The sequence below is a fragment of the Urocitellus parryii genome, chromosome 8 (assembly GCF_045843805.1).
Source record: "Urocitellus parryii isolate mUroPar1 chromosome 8, mUroPar1.hap1, whole genome shotgun sequence".
Lineage (NCBI taxonomy): Eukaryota > Metazoa > Chordata > Mammalia > Rodentia > Sciuridae > Urocitellus > Urocitellus parryii.
In genome coordinates, this window is record NC_135538.1 from 8766884 (window position 1) to 8783404 (window position 16521).

At 45.9% G+C, this 16521-nt stretch overlaps 1 protein-coding gene across 1 annotated transcript in view; it reads right to left on the minus strand.

Annotated features, from left to right (window-relative positions):
• Positions 1-16521, minus strand: part of Tmem181 (transmembrane protein 181) — a 39960-nt gene that overhangs the window by 14421 nt on the left and 9018 nt on the right. Inside the window, exons 2-7 of the mRNA XM_026393833.2 lie at positions 16221-16324; positions 10335-10390; positions 7559-7649; positions 7018-7139; positions 3989-4099; positions 475-555 (exon numbers count right to left, since the gene is read on the minus strand). Of these exons, the coding sequence (XP_026249618.2) occupies positions 475-555; positions 3989-4099; positions 7018-7139; positions 7559-7649; positions 10335-10390; positions 16221-16324 (565 nt within the window). The remainder of the gene's footprint in view (positions 1-474; positions 556-3988; positions 4100-7017; positions 7140-7558; positions 7650-10334; positions 10391-16220; positions 16325-16521) is intronic.

The following is a 16521-nucleotide window of genomic DNA, read 5'->3' on the forward strand; positions in this document are numbered from 1 at the left end:
GCACCCCGTGTTCCCAGGGGCCAGTGTGTCCCCTCAAAGTTACAGGGTATTTGTGGGACAAACACCTGGCATCCTAATAAGCCAAAAGCCCACACTTCTAAAACCAGTTCTCTATGACCTTATTCCTGAAAAGCCCAATGTTCCACACACGAGAGCCCCAGAGTGTGCTGTGTCCGCACCAGAGAAGGCAAATAGGGCAGCTTCGATGGCAATGGTCACTGCACAGTGACAACATTACCTGGACATCAGCGATTGAATGGCTGTTAACTGTACGGAAATCCCCACTAAACACATCACGTCGTTCTTGCTGTGTCAGCATCTTGGCAGACTCGGAACCTTTAGTGGCATCAAGCCGGCTGCTAGATGGCAAGTCTTGGAGCTCTAGCCTGCTCTCTGATGAATCATAACTGCACAAAGTAGCCTCGTCCTTCCCGGCCAGGACCTGGCCCCAGCCCACCAGGAGATGGTACTTACCGTCACGATGAAGGTGAGCACCACGAAGACAAAACGGAACCAAATTTCCAGCTTGGAGAACGCAGGGTCATAAGTCTTCCACTGAGATAGAAAGTGGGGAAGCAACTTTAAAAACAAAACACACCTAGGAGGAAACTCCCTCACCTCCACCAGAAGTCACTCCAGGTACACAGGTGTTCTCGCCTTTTGTTTTCCTACATGTTGCTAAATTTTTTTTAAAAAATTTTAGTTATATATGAACACAATATCTTTATTTATTTTTATGTGGTGCTGAGGATCGAACCCAGTGCTTCACAGGTGTGAGGCATGTGCTCTGCCACTGAGCCCCAGCCCCACGTTGCTAAATTTTAACTTCGTACTTCTTACTTTTATGTTAAGAACAGAGATGTAAAAAGATTAATTATAAAGAACATAAAATAGTTTTAAATGATAAATATAACAGATAAATTCTCTAATAATAAGGGCATTTGGATTTTAAATCTCATATCAAAAACCAACCTTGTCAGTCTATTATAAAAAGCCACGCTTCCTATTAAAAGAAATAGATTTTTATAAGGTGCAAAGTGTTAGGATTTTCTAGAAAAGTCTAAGCATGTTTAGGAATCTGAAACCAGAAAAGTCTGTGGTTGTCAGCTGAGTGCAGTCCCTGTCCCCCTGTGAGCAGAGGCTGCAGGCGCCACCTGCTAACCGCAGGGGGAGCAGAAGACAGGCAGCCCCTCAACCCAGTCACCAGCCACATTCCTAACTAGACCCCAGAGCCCAGCCCTGCCCCGGGCCAGTGAGCCCTATCCATGTGTCCCCCTGCTGGGACACTCCTCCTCACAGCCTTCCCTCTACAGGTCCTGTCAGCTGAGGAGAATCACCATGTGCTCCTCCAGCGTCCAACCCAACAGCTGGACCTGCTATTCATCTGTGCCCAGGCCTGAGAGGGAAGCCAAAGCCCAGAGAACAGGCCCTCAATGCAGATGCCAGCCCGCCACCTGAGATGGGTCAGGCAGGTCAGGGCCAGAGGAAGCAAGGGAGGCGGAGGGCTTCTGTGGGCGCAGGAAGAGCAGAGGCAGCTGTGGGTGTTTCCAGGCCCACCGTAGGGAGCTGATTCTATGCAATTCACTGTGGGGTTTTGTTGCTTGGTGTTATGATCCTAACCCCAACAGATATTTCTGAAAGTAAAAAGTCAACACAGGAAATAAAGCCTAGGATTCCCAGAAAAACCTCGGGCTGCAGGACTCCGAATCTTGAGCCCTGCGTTCCACACACTTGCTTTTGCATCAAGGTTGCTGGGTCGTCACAAAGCTCGTCTTTGTGCTCCAGAGACTGGGCTTGCCTGTGGCACGTGAAAGTACACTGGGAACAAGCGCCCACGTCTTGCCTAGGTCACCAGTCTCCGGGCGGTGGCCTTGGTCACCAGCCCCCCAGGCAACACTCCTCATACTGTGTGCAGCAAACAAAGCCAGGCCCTGTGCAGACGGGGATGGGCGAACTTTGAGAAAAACAATCAGCCAGACTGTCCCTAGGAGCTGGCCTGCCCCTCCAGCAGAGTCCTTGGAATGGGAAAGCCATGGGAACCCACAGAGTGAGTGTCAGGGAGCCTCGGTCAGGTCCAGCAACCTGAGAAGCACCAAGCAAAATTCCCGGAATGGGGACCCGGTCCTGAGGCTCCCAGTGCCGGCTTCCAGGGCTTTTAAAGCAATAGGCTAGATCCCTCGGAAGAGGTCGGGGTAAGATGAGAACTACCAAGTACAGACCAAGAAGCCGGCAGTCCCTAACTAGGCACTGCCTGCTGCCAAGCCTCTCAGCAGACATGGGAGGCGGCAGTGACCACCAGGGAAAGGACTGAAGGGCCAAGAACTGGGGCTGCTGTTCTCATCTCGTCCCCTGATCAAAGGTGATGGCTTAGGAAGGAAAAGGAGGAAATGTGAAGTGCTGACTACAGAGTGTCACTGCAAGGTGCTTAATTAGAGGAAACAATGCCCAGCTGCCCGTGAGGACCCAGGGTGCTAAGAAACACTGGGTGACGTGCAGAGAACCACAAAAGCTCAAAAAAAAAAAAAAAAGGCAGGAAGATGAGTAAAACTGGTCTGCATGGTGTAGAGGCCTACAGCCCAGGTGAGCGTGAGCACAGTCAAGACCACCGACTGTCTACAGAAGGTGTGCCGTCTTGTGAGTACAGCGGTCCCCCCAACACCCCACCTTATCTGCTGCTTTGCTTTCCATGGTCTCAGTTGCCCTCTGCCAATCAGAGTCCAGAAATATTAAATGGAAAACTCCAGAAAGAAACAATTTCATAAGCTTTAAACTGTGCACCACTCTGAATATTGTGGTGAAATCTCCCACTGTCCTGCTTTGCTGCACTTGGGGTGTAAATCATCCCTTGTCCGTGTGTCCATCCTGCATTATCTGTATATTAGGAAACAACCCAAACAAAATGTGGTTTATAATGAAATATTATTCAGCAAAACCAAACAATGGAATGGAGCGCTGAGACCCTCATCAACCCCGATGAACCTCAAGAACATCAGGTAAGAGAACAGCCAGTCATGCAAGACTCCATGTTGAACAATCCTCATCACATGATAGTCCCAGCCAGGCAAACCAGAGTCAGAAGGAAGATCAGTGATTAGTGGCTGCCAGAGGCTGCGAGGATGGGAAGTAGGAATGATTGCTGACAGGTTTCTCACAGAGGCGATGGGGATGCTCTGAATTGGTGGCATTGGTTGCACGACTGTGCATACTAAAAACCACTGAATCACACACTTTAAGAGGGTAAATTTTATGATCTGTGAATTGTATCTCAATAAAGCCCTGATTTAAAAAGAAAATATAAGCTGGGTACAGTGGCACATGCTTGTAATCCCAGCAACTCCAGAGGCTGAGGCAGGAGGATCACATTCAAAGCCAGCCTCATCAACTTAGCGAGAATCTATCTCAGAATAAAAAATAAAATGGGCTGGCGGGGATGTGCCTCAGTGGTAAAGCACCCCTGGGTTCAATCTCAATGCCAAAAAGAAAATGTACCCATTGGCAGCGTCATTTAACTTTCGTAACACTAGGAGGTAGCTACCTTTCATAAAAGGAAGCATCAACAAAGCTGAACTAGTCGGTGATGCAGCCAGGATCTGAATGCAGTTCCTCTGTCAAGCTGAAGCCCTGGGGCCTAGTTGCTCTGCTGGTTTTTTGAAGAAACAGGAGGCGGGTTTCAGCTGGATATGCGTAAAGTGCAGTGCCCTCTCCTCACTGGACCTTCCAGCAGGCTGATGACCACTGACAGGGGCTGAGCAGGGAGTCCTGTTTTTGCAAGAGGGAAAGTAACCTTCCAACTGGAACACTAGTACACTCTATTTTAAATCTCAGAGCACCTAAGGTCTTTGCAATTCCTGTGCTATTTCTTTAAGCTGTTCTTGATTCCAAGTACTTAAGAAATTGTGGTTTTCTTGTTCAAAATAGCCTCTCAGACCTTGTGATGGGTTTCACTCAACAAAGGAGCCAAGAAGCAGGCAGTCGGCTGAGTACTTACCGTGAAGTTCATCTCCTTGATGAGCTGCTTCAGGTGCTCGAACCCCACAGTCACGGTGTACTGAGTGTAATTTAAGTAGCCGAGGTGAGCCACAATAATTTCTGCACATTTCTGCAAACACATGGAAGATCTGTGTTTTTAAAGCAAGTGAGGAGGACTCACCCACCAACTGACCCACAAGTAATGACTCAACAACAGATGAGCAAGACACATCTCCCCGGAGCTCTCTAAGAGCCAGGAAGTCAGATGCCAGCCCAGACAGTTAGTTCCTAGAAAGCATGTGCCAATTGGTATATTTGGAAACAATATATGATCTACACTAATTGGAGCTGTCCTACTTTGCATGATTGAAAATATGTCACCTACATAAAAATGTTAACCAAGCAACGCCGCAAGCCTGATGTCCCTAAAGGCAACATGGCACAGGGAACTGCAAGCCAAGACACCACAGATGGGACACTTGCAGATGCACTGGTCCTGGCCTACTTTTGAAATCACTGTAACCATACACAGAGCAGTGACATCTGTCCCTCCCCTGTTTTAGCCTGTCATTCGCTGCTCAGCATCCTTCCCCATCCCACCCCACATCAAAAGCAAAGGCTGTGTGGACAGCTGCAAGTGGATTCTGTGGAGACTTAATGGTTTGCCAAGAGCCCTGTCCTCTTGTCCTTCAGGATTAAAAACAGGGTCTCCTCTATTCTGCTGTCCCTTCAGAAGCAGCAAGCAGGATGAGCCTTTACTCTGGGTCACAGAGGTGTACGATACTCACTAGCCAGATTCACAAGTCACTGACTTCTGCCGCTCTGTCCCAGCCAAGCCACACGGCCAGCCTGCCCTTGACCACCACTCTACCACCTGAGCAAATGTGCTCTCCCTGTGCCACAAGAGTACAGCCACTGTCCAGAACTTCTGTGGCTTCCAGGTGGCGCTTGCTATTGCTGTGCTCTGAACAGGGCAGTCAGCCCACAGTTGTTCAGCCTCTACTGTTTGAAGACAGAGTAAGAAAATAGACCCAGGTTTTACATAAGAAGTCTTCAAAAGATGAGAGGGCAGCACAACATGGTGGTCTCGCCTGTAATCCCGGCAACGCAAGAGGCTGAGGCAGGAAATCACAAGTTCAAAGTCAACCTCAGCAACTTGGTGAGACCCTCTCTCAAAACAAAATAAAAAGGTCTGTAGCTCAGTGGTAGGAAGTGGGTAAATATCCCTGCACCATAAAAATGCTATGTTTTCTTATATCAGGACAATGCTTCTTGTAGGGTTAGGGGGAGACCTGACTTGACAGGGAACAGAAGAGATGTTTCCATGGGTGACAAGTGTAAGCTGAGACAGGGCCACCAACAGGAGTGGGAAGAAACACGAGGGATACTGGAGGGTCACCCACAGGGTGCACTGGTAGGTGTGTGTTGTGGGAGCAGTAGGATAGCACCGCTGCCCTCAGCATCCTGGCTCTCCCCAAAGCCGGGGGTTCAGTGGGTAACCAACTGGTCTTGGTTTTAAAACCAAAACCCCCTGAGTTAAGGCAACCGCAGGTGACCAGTCACAATAGGAGGAGAGGCAGTCTAGCAGCTGTGGCACAGTCTCCCGTCTGCAAGGCCAGTGCTGGAGGCAGAATCCTCATTCCTGCCTGGGGAAAGGAGAAGACTGGCTGCCTGGACAATGGTCCTTTCTAACGCAATGTGACTCAGCACCTCCTGCACCCAGGCAAGGCGGGGAAGTGTGGACACCTCAGACTGGCACAAACACCCCACAACCTCTCGTGTGTTGTTCACCTTGATCTCGCCGCTCCAAGACAGGCAGGAGGCCTAACTCCCACTTCCAGGTGTGGACAGTACATTCCAGAAGCTGGCTCAGGTCACTCACACAGGTCAGAGGAGGAAGGCAAAACAGAGGTCAGCTGCCTCTGGAGCCCTCTCTAGATACTACCTGTCCTGGAGGGATGCAGCTGTGGCTGCCGAGGTCAGCAAAGCAGGGAGCTGCACTCTGTCACCCAGCTTACCTTTCCAACAGCCAGGGCCCTCGGGCCAGGTTCTGACCCTTTTCAGTCTCTTCTGTTAAACATCAACAGAGAAGGGCAAGAGGAGGTGGCTAGCCACCAACAGCCCCCCTGAAAGGACAAACAGGCTCCTGGTTCTTACTGTAACCAACCAGGAAGGATGCATCTCGGTTAAGGCCACCAGCTTCAGGACAAAAGAGGCTTAGATCCTGGTTCTGGCATTTACTATCTGTGTCACCTCAGGCAATGGCTTTGACCTTTTTGTATAAAATGGGCTCTACTACAAGTTCCTAAGCTGTGAGCCTGCTTGAGGACCTAAGGATGTGTGTAGGGAAAGCCTCAACACACCGCTCCACACACTGGGCAGCTCCTAACCTCCTCGTCCAGTCCTCAAGCCAATGAACTGCCGCTTTGGGTTCTCTCCAAGTTCCTCCTGATGCCAGTAACCTGGGGAGTCTGAGGCGTCCTCCCTGCTATCTTAGGGAGAGGCTCCACAGAATGCAGTGCCAACAAAATGAGAAGCCAGGCTCACTCCTCCCTGGATCCTCAGGAGGCCTGCCCTGTAGCACAGCGCACCCTGAAGTAGGTGCCCCAAAAGGAGCCCATCAGCCTGTGTGGCCTGGGCACTCTGGATCAGGGTACTCTACACCAACTACAAGTGATCTGCAGCCCTGTGATGGAGAATGACACAGCCCATCCGCATCCCCTGTGGGCACACCAGGCAGTTAGTTACGTGAACAGCAGAACAGTATTGAGGGTGCTCAGGGTGGGCTGCGGGTGAGGGAGCGAAGCTCACTACATGTGTCTGCATGTGTGTGTGCACCTGGGTGTGCACGGGCGTGAGTTTCTAGGAGCATAGCACATGAGGTTAGGCGAGTCTTTCATGACCTTCGTTTCAATTTTCTTTCTTTTTTTTCTTTTTTCTTTTTTTTATTACTTAAGAGTAATTTTTCAAAGTCTCTGGGCTCTGCCTTCTACCCTGGAGAAGCAAGTCTGTGACAGCTGGGGGCTGTGGAGCCGTCCACACACTCACCCCTGCACACGTGAGGGTCCTCGTCCGATTGTGAACCTTGTTGTGAATGTACATGGTGGTTCCATCCTGGGCCACACCGTTGACTTTGACAGTCATGGAAAAGCTTGTCTGAATAGAAGTTTCTACAAAAGAAAGAAGTTCAGTGTCACAGACCACCTTGGGCAGTACCACCCACTGACAAAGGTGCCTGCGGGGCTCTGCTGTGGCCTTGAGCCAAGCACACATGAGAGCCCCAGAGCGCACTGAGGCCACGCTACCCTCTGCCGCCTTGAAACCTCGTATTGCCAGGCAGAGGACAGCCTGTCCACTGGAATCTACTCGCCCAAGACCAAGTGGCCTGTGTCAAAACCTACACCAGATCATCAACCATTCCATTTCACATTTAAGGGGCTTCCAACTTGTTCCGATTGTGAATGATAATGAATATCCCTATATACCTATTACCCTTATAGACCTATCTTTTAGCACACGTCCAAGTTTTTAAAAATCCCACCAATCTCTTAAATATGAGATTTGGTACCTGAAATGGCAGGTTGCATACCTTCTGAATGATCCAACTCAACAACACATGTCAGCCACAGTTGCTGATTATATGTAGATAGTGGATTCGAACGTATTTGAACTGGCTTTAGCTAAAGCAAAAAAAATGAAAGAAATTAAGTAATCCATGTGACCTCCTCATTGAGTCTATCAACTATCTTAATACACCGTTCACATTTGCCCTAAAAGGCTTGAGCAGTAGTTCTGAAACAGAAATACAGAGTTTTCCTTTGGACAACCTGGTGAAAAGATGCCTTCCAGAACAAGAAAGGACACTTTCCAGCTGCAGCCCACCTTCATCTCTTCAAAATCTCTTAGCAGGCAGTTTCCACCACCTTGAGCCTTGGGGGGTGCACCTACTAAATACCAAGGAGGCACCAGTGTGGAGAAGTGGAAAGAGCAGGATGAGGAGACACAGAGTAAGAAAGGACACCAAAGAAATATTCCACACTGACAAGATATGTATCTTGGTGATTATTTCTTTGGAGTCAAAAGGCCAAATATAGCACTGTTGATATCAATTGTTTTCAGCTTTATTGAAGTCTAACTGTCCCTGGAGAGGAAAACCAGAGAAGACTATGCTGCCAGCCATCTTTCCACAATGTCTTTTGAAGAACATAATGCTGGTGTCTAACAGCCAGGTGCCACCTGTGACCCCAAAGAAAAGCATCATTTGTGGCTGAGGTTGTGGCTCAGTGGTAGAGTGTTTGCCTTGCATGTGTGAGGCACTGGGTTCAATCCTCAGCACCACAAAAAATATAAATAAACAGACAAATTAAAAGAAAAGAAAAGCATCATTTGAAGGCACCACCCTTACTGGTCGATGTGTGGTTCATATCTTAATAATTCTGTCAGGGTCCAAGAGAAGCTCCCTGGGACCAAAGCCTTCCCTGAAAGCCACCAGAAATTATATCCATCAGAGGAAGAGATACTGACTTTCTTTTTCCTCCCACCCTGTTATGGTTTCGATGTGAGGTGTCCCCCAAAAGCTCACATGTGAGACAATGGAAGAAACTTTGGAAGAGAAACGATTGGGTTATAGCCTGAACCTAATCAGTGAATTAACCCAAGTGGTTCACTGGGAGCATGGCTATGGGTATATCTTTTGTAGCTGGAGCAAGGAGTCTCTCTCTGCTTCCTCGTCACCATGTGAGCTGTTTCCCTCTGCCACACTCTTTGCCATGATGCTCCACTTCACCTTGAGCCCCAAGGGACAGAGCCTGCTGTCTATGGATTGAGACTTCTGAAACTGTAAGCTCTCAAACTTTTCCTCCTTTACAATTGTTTTGGTCAGGTCTTTTAGCAGTGGAAAGCTGACTAAAATACACCCCCGACCCCAGGGACTAAACCCAGGGGTACTCTAACACAGAGCCATAGCCTCAGCCCTTTTTATTTTTCAGGACAGAGTCTCACTAAGTCACTGAGAATGGCCTTGAACTTGTGTTCCTCCTGCTTAAGCCTCCCCAGGGATTACAGGTGTATACCACTGTACCCAGCAAGGTCCTGTCTTTCTGAAGTGAGGATGGTCTCTGGGAAGCAAGTCAGTCAGTCAGTCTGGTGAAATGACTGCTATTTTCTGTATCAAAGAGAGACTGATACCCTGACAGACAGCAATTAAAAAGACCAACTACTGCCAGGTGTGGTGGTGCACACCTGCAATCCCAGCAGCTCGGGAGGCTGAGGCAGGAGGATAACAAGCTTAAAGCCAGCCTCGGCAATTTAACAACACCCTAAGCAACTTAGTGAGAACCTGTCTTAAAGTTTAAAAAAAAATAAAATAAATAAAAAGGGCTGAGGATGTGCCTCAGTGGTCAAGTGTCCCTAGGTTCAATCCCTAGTACAGAAAAAAGGAAAAGAAAAAAAAAAAAAAAAAAGACCTACTGTCAGTAAACTCCTTGGGAACACCTCTCCACATTAAACCACTGGCCCCAGAGTTAAATAAAGGAAAATAAAGAAAATGCGAAGATAGGCTAAACAGGACAACAAAAAGAACTAAGAGGTCTGAGTTTTGAGACATTTATCTTTTTTTTTTTTTTTTTTTGCATTTTTTGAAATGTAGTTTTTGAAACCTTGTAAAAGTAAAGCTACAGGGAGGTGAGAGAATGGGAAGCAGGGATCTGGGAACAAACAATGAGATTTAAACTGTCCATGTTACAGTGCCGTAAAAGCATAGGACAACTGGGCCCCATTCACGGTTAAGGGTTAGGGTTGACAGCAGAAGAATAAAAGCTTTAGCTGTCTGGGCTTTTACAAGTTGATATTTATTAAAGTAAGCCAAAATTCTCCAAATGAGAGAACCTCTGTTTTCCTCTAAAGATGGAGAAGAATCAAGCCTTGTTTAAGGGGCTGGGGGACTCATTTAAGCCGAGTTCAAGCAAAGCATACAGAGGCTGTTCCCGATAGAAACCTGATGCAGAACAAGCCCAACCTGGACACCTAAGAAGAAAGGGTCAGCTACCTAAGCAATAGCTGTTAACACATTCAAACAGGACTTACAGATGCAAGGAATTGGGAGGAGTTAACCCCCTTTGGAAATAAACTGCTGCTGCCTAAGTAATACCACCACACTTCTAAGCACTGAGGTGTTTCCCATAGCAGAAAAGGTGATTCTGACAGACAAGAGCCCCAAGCTGGCAGCTCAGTGAGAGGCATTGCTGCCTGAGAAGCAGCTGCAGGTCAAGGGTATCTGTCTTCAGGACTCTCTAAGGAGAACCAAATTCCTCAGTGCCCCAGAAATTCATAATGTCCCAACAGCTGCTTCTTACACCCAGGCTTACCTTTTTGCTGTTATTTAGTGAAAAATTCGCTGCAGAAGTCTGGATTACTTTGGGTCCTGAAGCATAACAAAGAGAGGGGGAAAAGTGGGTTATATCTATATTGTTAATTTATTAATTTTTTCTGAATGCTAAGACTCATACATTATGCAGAGGCATCTTATTTCCCTGCCTTTTTTTGAGAGAGATTTTATATTCAAGGGTAAAACATGAACACATAGAACAGCCACTCTGCTGAGCACCCAAGGTTGCCTGACCACACTCAGCATGTGGGACTCCATGGGATCCCCTCCAGTGCTCCAGTGAGCACACAATAGGGGGAGGAGAGAAGTTCACTAGATTAGACAAAGGGGGATGGGGGGGGGGAATAGGAAAGACAACAGAATGAACCCAACACAGCTTTCCTATGTTCATAAATGAATACACGACCACATCATGTACAACCCCCAAAATGGGAAATGATAACTCCATAATATGTATAATATGTCAACATACACTCTACTGTCACGTACACCTAAAAAGAATAAAAAATAGAAAAAAATATTACTTGAGATATTAAAAAAAATTTTACCACATAATCACTACATATTTTGGAAAGCATAAGGATTTCTTCCAAAAGACCAAGGCACTTTTATATTTATCCAATTAGTCCAATCTTTCAGAAATATTAAGTAGGGGATATAGTAAGACAAATATATACTAATATAAGCATAAAAGAACACAACATAAAATTTACCATTTTAACCATTTTTAAGTGTATTTCAGCAGTATTAAGTACATTTGTGTTGGGCACCCATCATCACCCCATCTTCATACCTATCTTGTAAAACTGAAATTCTGTCCCCCATTAAACAGTAACTCCCCATTTCACTTTCTGACTTCTCCACATCCATGTAAGTAGAACTTATTTGGCACATCATATAAGTAGTCCTTTTGACTAACTTATTTCACTTGATGTCCTGAAGATTCACCCATGTTATTGCAATTATCTAAATTTTCTTACTTTTTTAAGGTTGATTAATATTCCATTGTAGTATATATCATATTTTGCTTATCTATTCATCTGTCAATGAACATTTAAATTGATTCCACAATTTTAGTATCATAAATAATTGACCATTTTATATCTCAAGGTCTTGCCTTCATATTTTTCCCCCCCATACTGGGAACTGAATCCAGAGTCTCAGACATGTTAAGCAAGTGCTCTATCACAAAGTTACATCCCTAGCCCTTTTATTTTTTTATTTTTATTTTTTAAATTTTATATATTTTTTATTTGTTTTAATTAGTTACAGTGACAGTACAATGACCCTGACATGTCATACATTTGAACCAGATGGGATATCTCATTTTTCTGAGTATACAGGTAACCTAGCCCTTTTAAAACTATTATTATTTTATTTTGAGTTAGGGTCTTGCTAAATTGCCCAAGCTGGCCTAAAGTTTATAATCCTTCTGCCTCCATCTCTCAAGTAGCTGGGATTACAGCCAGGCTCCACCACGCCTGGTCAGTTCTTTTGAATACATACCCAGAAGTAGAATTAATGGGTCATTTGGTACTATTTGTTTGGAATATTCTTTTCCACCTTTTCACTTCAACCTGTGTCTCTGGATCTAAAATGCGTCTCCTGTACACAAAATATCATCTGGATCATGTTGGTTTTTGTTTTCTTTTGTTGTAGATGGACAGAATGCCTTTATTTTGTTTATTTTTATGTGGTGCTGAGGATTGAACCTAGTGCCTCATGCATGTTAGGCAAGTGCTCTGCAGCTGAGCTACAGCCCAGCCCTGGGTCATGTTTTTAAAAATCCACTCTGTCTAAATCTGGTTTTTTAATCTTTACATACACACACACACACACACACACACACACACACACACACACACATACACACTCTCTCACAAAATAATATATAATACATAATATATATATACACATAAACTATATAAAATAAAATAAAAAGACATTTGTCTTTTCGTTGCAAATGGGACACAATACATTTATTTTATTTATGTATTTTCACGTGGTACTAAGGATCAAACCTGGTGCCTCACGCATGCTACGCAAGCGCTCTATTACTGAGTCACAACCCCATCCCTAAGACTGACTTTTGATTAGATAGTTTAATCCATTTCTGTCACTTTGTTTTCTGAATGCCTTGGGTTTCTATGCATTCATATTCTATGTCTCATAGCTTTTTGTCCCATATTTAATATTCAAAAGTTGTAATATTCTAATTTGTATTTATATCAGCTTGACATTAATAATATACAAAAACTCTGCTCCTTTTAACAACTCTGTCCCTACCTCTTTAATGATTGCTGTCTCAACTGTGACAATTGTTTTCATATATATATATTATTTATATCTAAAACCAAAATATTTTTAGCACATTAGTCCCTTAAATCATGTAGAAAACAGAACAGTTACAGATAAAAGTTTTAATAATACTAGCTTTTATGCTAATAATTGGTTTTGAAAATGTATTTGTTTTAGATCATCAGAAAACAAAAAGTGCAATCATACTATATTGTCAGAATAACACGAGCTTTTATCACCACCCCTGGAACTGCCTTTACTGCGATCCTGCGGCTTCGAGTCCCTGCCTCGTGCCCTTTCATCTCAACCTGCCGTCCTCCCTGCAGCACAGTTCTTACAGGGCAGTTCCAGCGGAACAACTCCCGCATCTTCTGTTTATCTGAGAACGTCTTCATTTCTCCCTCACTTTTAAAGGACAGTGGTCAGATACAGGATTCTTCATTGACAGCTCTTTTAGCACATTGAACATTTCAGCTCAGTGCCTATGGCCTCAAACAGGCTTTGGTGCGGTCTCTGCTAACAAGCTTACCAGGGATCTCTCCAAGGTGATGAGTCCCTCTGGGGCTGCTTTCAAGATTCCTCCTGTTTTTAGCTTCCTATGATCTGATTTCAATGTGTCTTGGTGTGCGTGTCTTTGAGTTCAGCCCATTTTGGAAGTTTTCAGACACTGTTTCTTCGAATATTCTCTCTGCCCCCTTTCTCTCCCTCTTCTGCTTCAGAGATCCCATGACATGTATGTTGGTTCACTTGATGGTGTCCCATGTGCACTGACCTTTAATCACTTTTCTTTCTTTTCCTCAGGCTCAAAAATTTCCATTGCCCTATCTTCAATTTGCTGGTTCTTTCCTCTACCTACTCAAATCTTCCCTTTAATTCTCCTAGTAAATTTTTCACTTATTCATTACTGTACTTTTCAGCTCTAGAATTTCTTTTTGGCTTCTCTTTAGATTGTCTAGATCCATTTTATGCAAATGCTGTTTCCTGGACTTTCTCCACATCTTCATTTGGTTCTTTCAGCATCTTTAAGAAGTTGTCTTGATTTTTGTCTAGGAGATCAGCATATGGCCTTAGTGACGGATTTTTGTGTTTTCTTCTGTTTGTTTCAAGGAGTCAATACTTTTTTATGCATTATGATTTTCTGTTGAAATCTGGACACTTGAATCAAATAACAAGTTACCCCTGAAAATTAGACTCTCCCCCTTTCCTAGAGTTTTTTGGTTTTGTTGATATGGCTATTGTTGACTGTCTCTGTGCTAAGGATCAGTCTGAAGTATAAACTTAGGGTCTTCTGGGGTCTTTTCTGAGTCTGTGCCTTCCTTGGGCAGGTATGATGACTTCTCAATTTCCCTATATATATAGTTGTTTTTGAATCTCCTGGCTTTCAATATCTGGCTCCCAAAAGGAAGGGGGTGAAATAACAATGGATGCCCACCTCATTGTATCTCTGTGATCAGAAGCAATAATCCAACAATTATAGCACAATATTAGAAGAACAGGGTCGTTTTGCTCATCTTGATTCCCACAAGCTATGCACAGGTTGTTCCAAGAACACATACACAGCTAACCGTTTTAGGGCTTGGGGGCAATGGGCCCCTATACAGTGCTAAGACCTTCATTGAATGAAATTAGCCACAATTTATGGTTCCAATCCTACACTGGGAGTTGCAAGCCTTCAACTGGCACTCGAGCTCCAAAACAGGTACACAGATTCTGCCACTGCGGTTGTCATCTAAACAGATTCCTTCCTATTCCACCACCTTCCCAAAATCCTCTCCAAAATTTTATTAGCCTTGTCATAATCCTCCAGAACTTTGGACTTAAAAGAAATAGTCAAAGGAGACACTGTGAATCTGATTTTAATGTAATTTAGAACTGGATTTGCTCTAAAACATATCATTCTGAGATGTGATGCCAGCTTCCTGGGGTGCCTCTGTGACCATCCCAGCCTGCTGCCAATAATCCTCCACTTCATTGCAGGCAATGCTGGTGTGTATACCTCAACTAGCACAGGGATATGTCTCTGGAATGTGCTGAGAAGCAAGACTCCCTGTAGGAAGGAGGCCCGTATTCAGAATCAGGCTTCTTTTAAATAGATTCACAATCTGAGTGAACTCCTAACCAGGCAGTCTGGCTTCCAGGAAAGAATTAAGAAATGGCAATCAGAAGAACCAGGACTCTACTCTTTGCTAACTAGGCTTTCTGAGTCTCAATTTCCTTATTTGCAAAATGAGGGGACTAACCCAATGGTCCCTTAAGTACTCTTAACTCTAAAATAAATAATAACCTTGACACATAAAGTAATTAGGAACAGAGTACTTATGATAGTTAATTTTATGTGTCAACTTCACTGGGCTACAGGGGGCCTAGATACTTGACTAAACATTATTCTATTGTGTCTGTGAGGAATTCCTGAATGAGATTAATATTTGAATCAGTAGACTAAGTGAGCAGATTCCAGACCCCTTCCCTGCTGTGGGTGAGCCTCATGAAATCTACTGAAGGCCTAGTAGAACAATATGGCTTAAGGAGAATCAATCTCTCTCTCACTCTCTCTCTCTCTCTCTCTCTCTCTCTCTCTCTCCCCCCCCCCCCCCCCCGACTAGAACGAACACCACCAGCTCTCACCTGAGCATCATCACCACCACCATCACCAGAGCAGCAGCAGAACAGCCTCCCCAGCCCTCTCACCAACAGAATGTCAGTTTAGGTAGGAAAGGGGCTCTTGAGGCACAAGTGCCCCTGGGATAGGCCAAGCATCGCTGTCACACTGCAGCGTTAGTGCTTTGGTGGAATCAAGGGCCACCAGAAACCACCCTCAAAGACAATGACAGTTTACTTAAAAGAAAATGAAGAGGTGCACTCTCCAACCACATGGGGGTCCTGCTGCCCATCCTTCAGGCAGACTGAAGACTCCGGGGTTTCTGGAAACCTTGTGAGAACCACTGAGAACTACTGTGGTTCTGTTCTCTGTGGGAGAGGAGCCTGGCCTACCTACAAGATTCCAAAGCACTTTCAAGGCCAAATTCCTGGTGTGGCTTTCCCCCCAAACACCTGCAGCTGGGTGACTAAAGGCAAGGGCGAAGGCAGATCCCCACACTCCCACTTGGATACCATGAGGCTGCCAGCACCCTTCATGGGGCCCTGCTGAGGGCTCAGGGTGTCACTAGAGCCCCTCCCTGCTCCCCGCACCGCCCCTGCTCTGTGCCATCAATCACACCCCACCCCCGTTCACTGTATCAGGACTTGTAGGTTGCCATCCCCCAGGGCAGCAGGTCTGGATGCCCAGCACAGTGCCAACAGACTCCAGAAGTGTCTGTTGGCCACTAAAAGGTGCTGACAAAAGGCTGACCTGGAGGCCTGGCTGTTATGAGGGGCATGGCCAGGGTCACTCAGCTGCTCACTGCGCCTCCCCCAGGAGAAGAGGTGCAGGAAGAGGCCTCTTCTGGCCTGTGGGCTCCGTCCACACTGGACCTGGTGGGACGAAGGGGTGCAGCTGGGCAGGCTGAGAGGCAACACGCCAAGGCGGCCGTGAAGGCGAGATGATGGAACGATCCAACACTGAACTTACCTCTGATCCCAACGAAGACAGTCAGGCCAAAACAGAGGAAGAAGACGACAAACACGAGCACAAAGTGGCGCTTGGAGAGCGTGTAGAGCCGCATGGGTGCCAACCTGCAGAGCAGAGCAGGGTGACCCACAGAGCCACAGGAGGACGGCCGCACAGCACACATGCCAGCCCCTGCCAGGCCCGAAAGGCCACACTGGCCTCATCCGCCCACCCCCCCCCCCCCACCCAGCCCTCACCTCACAAGGACACCTGTTCTGAAACCTGTGACCTTCCCTGACAAAGCAGTCCCAAAGACATCACA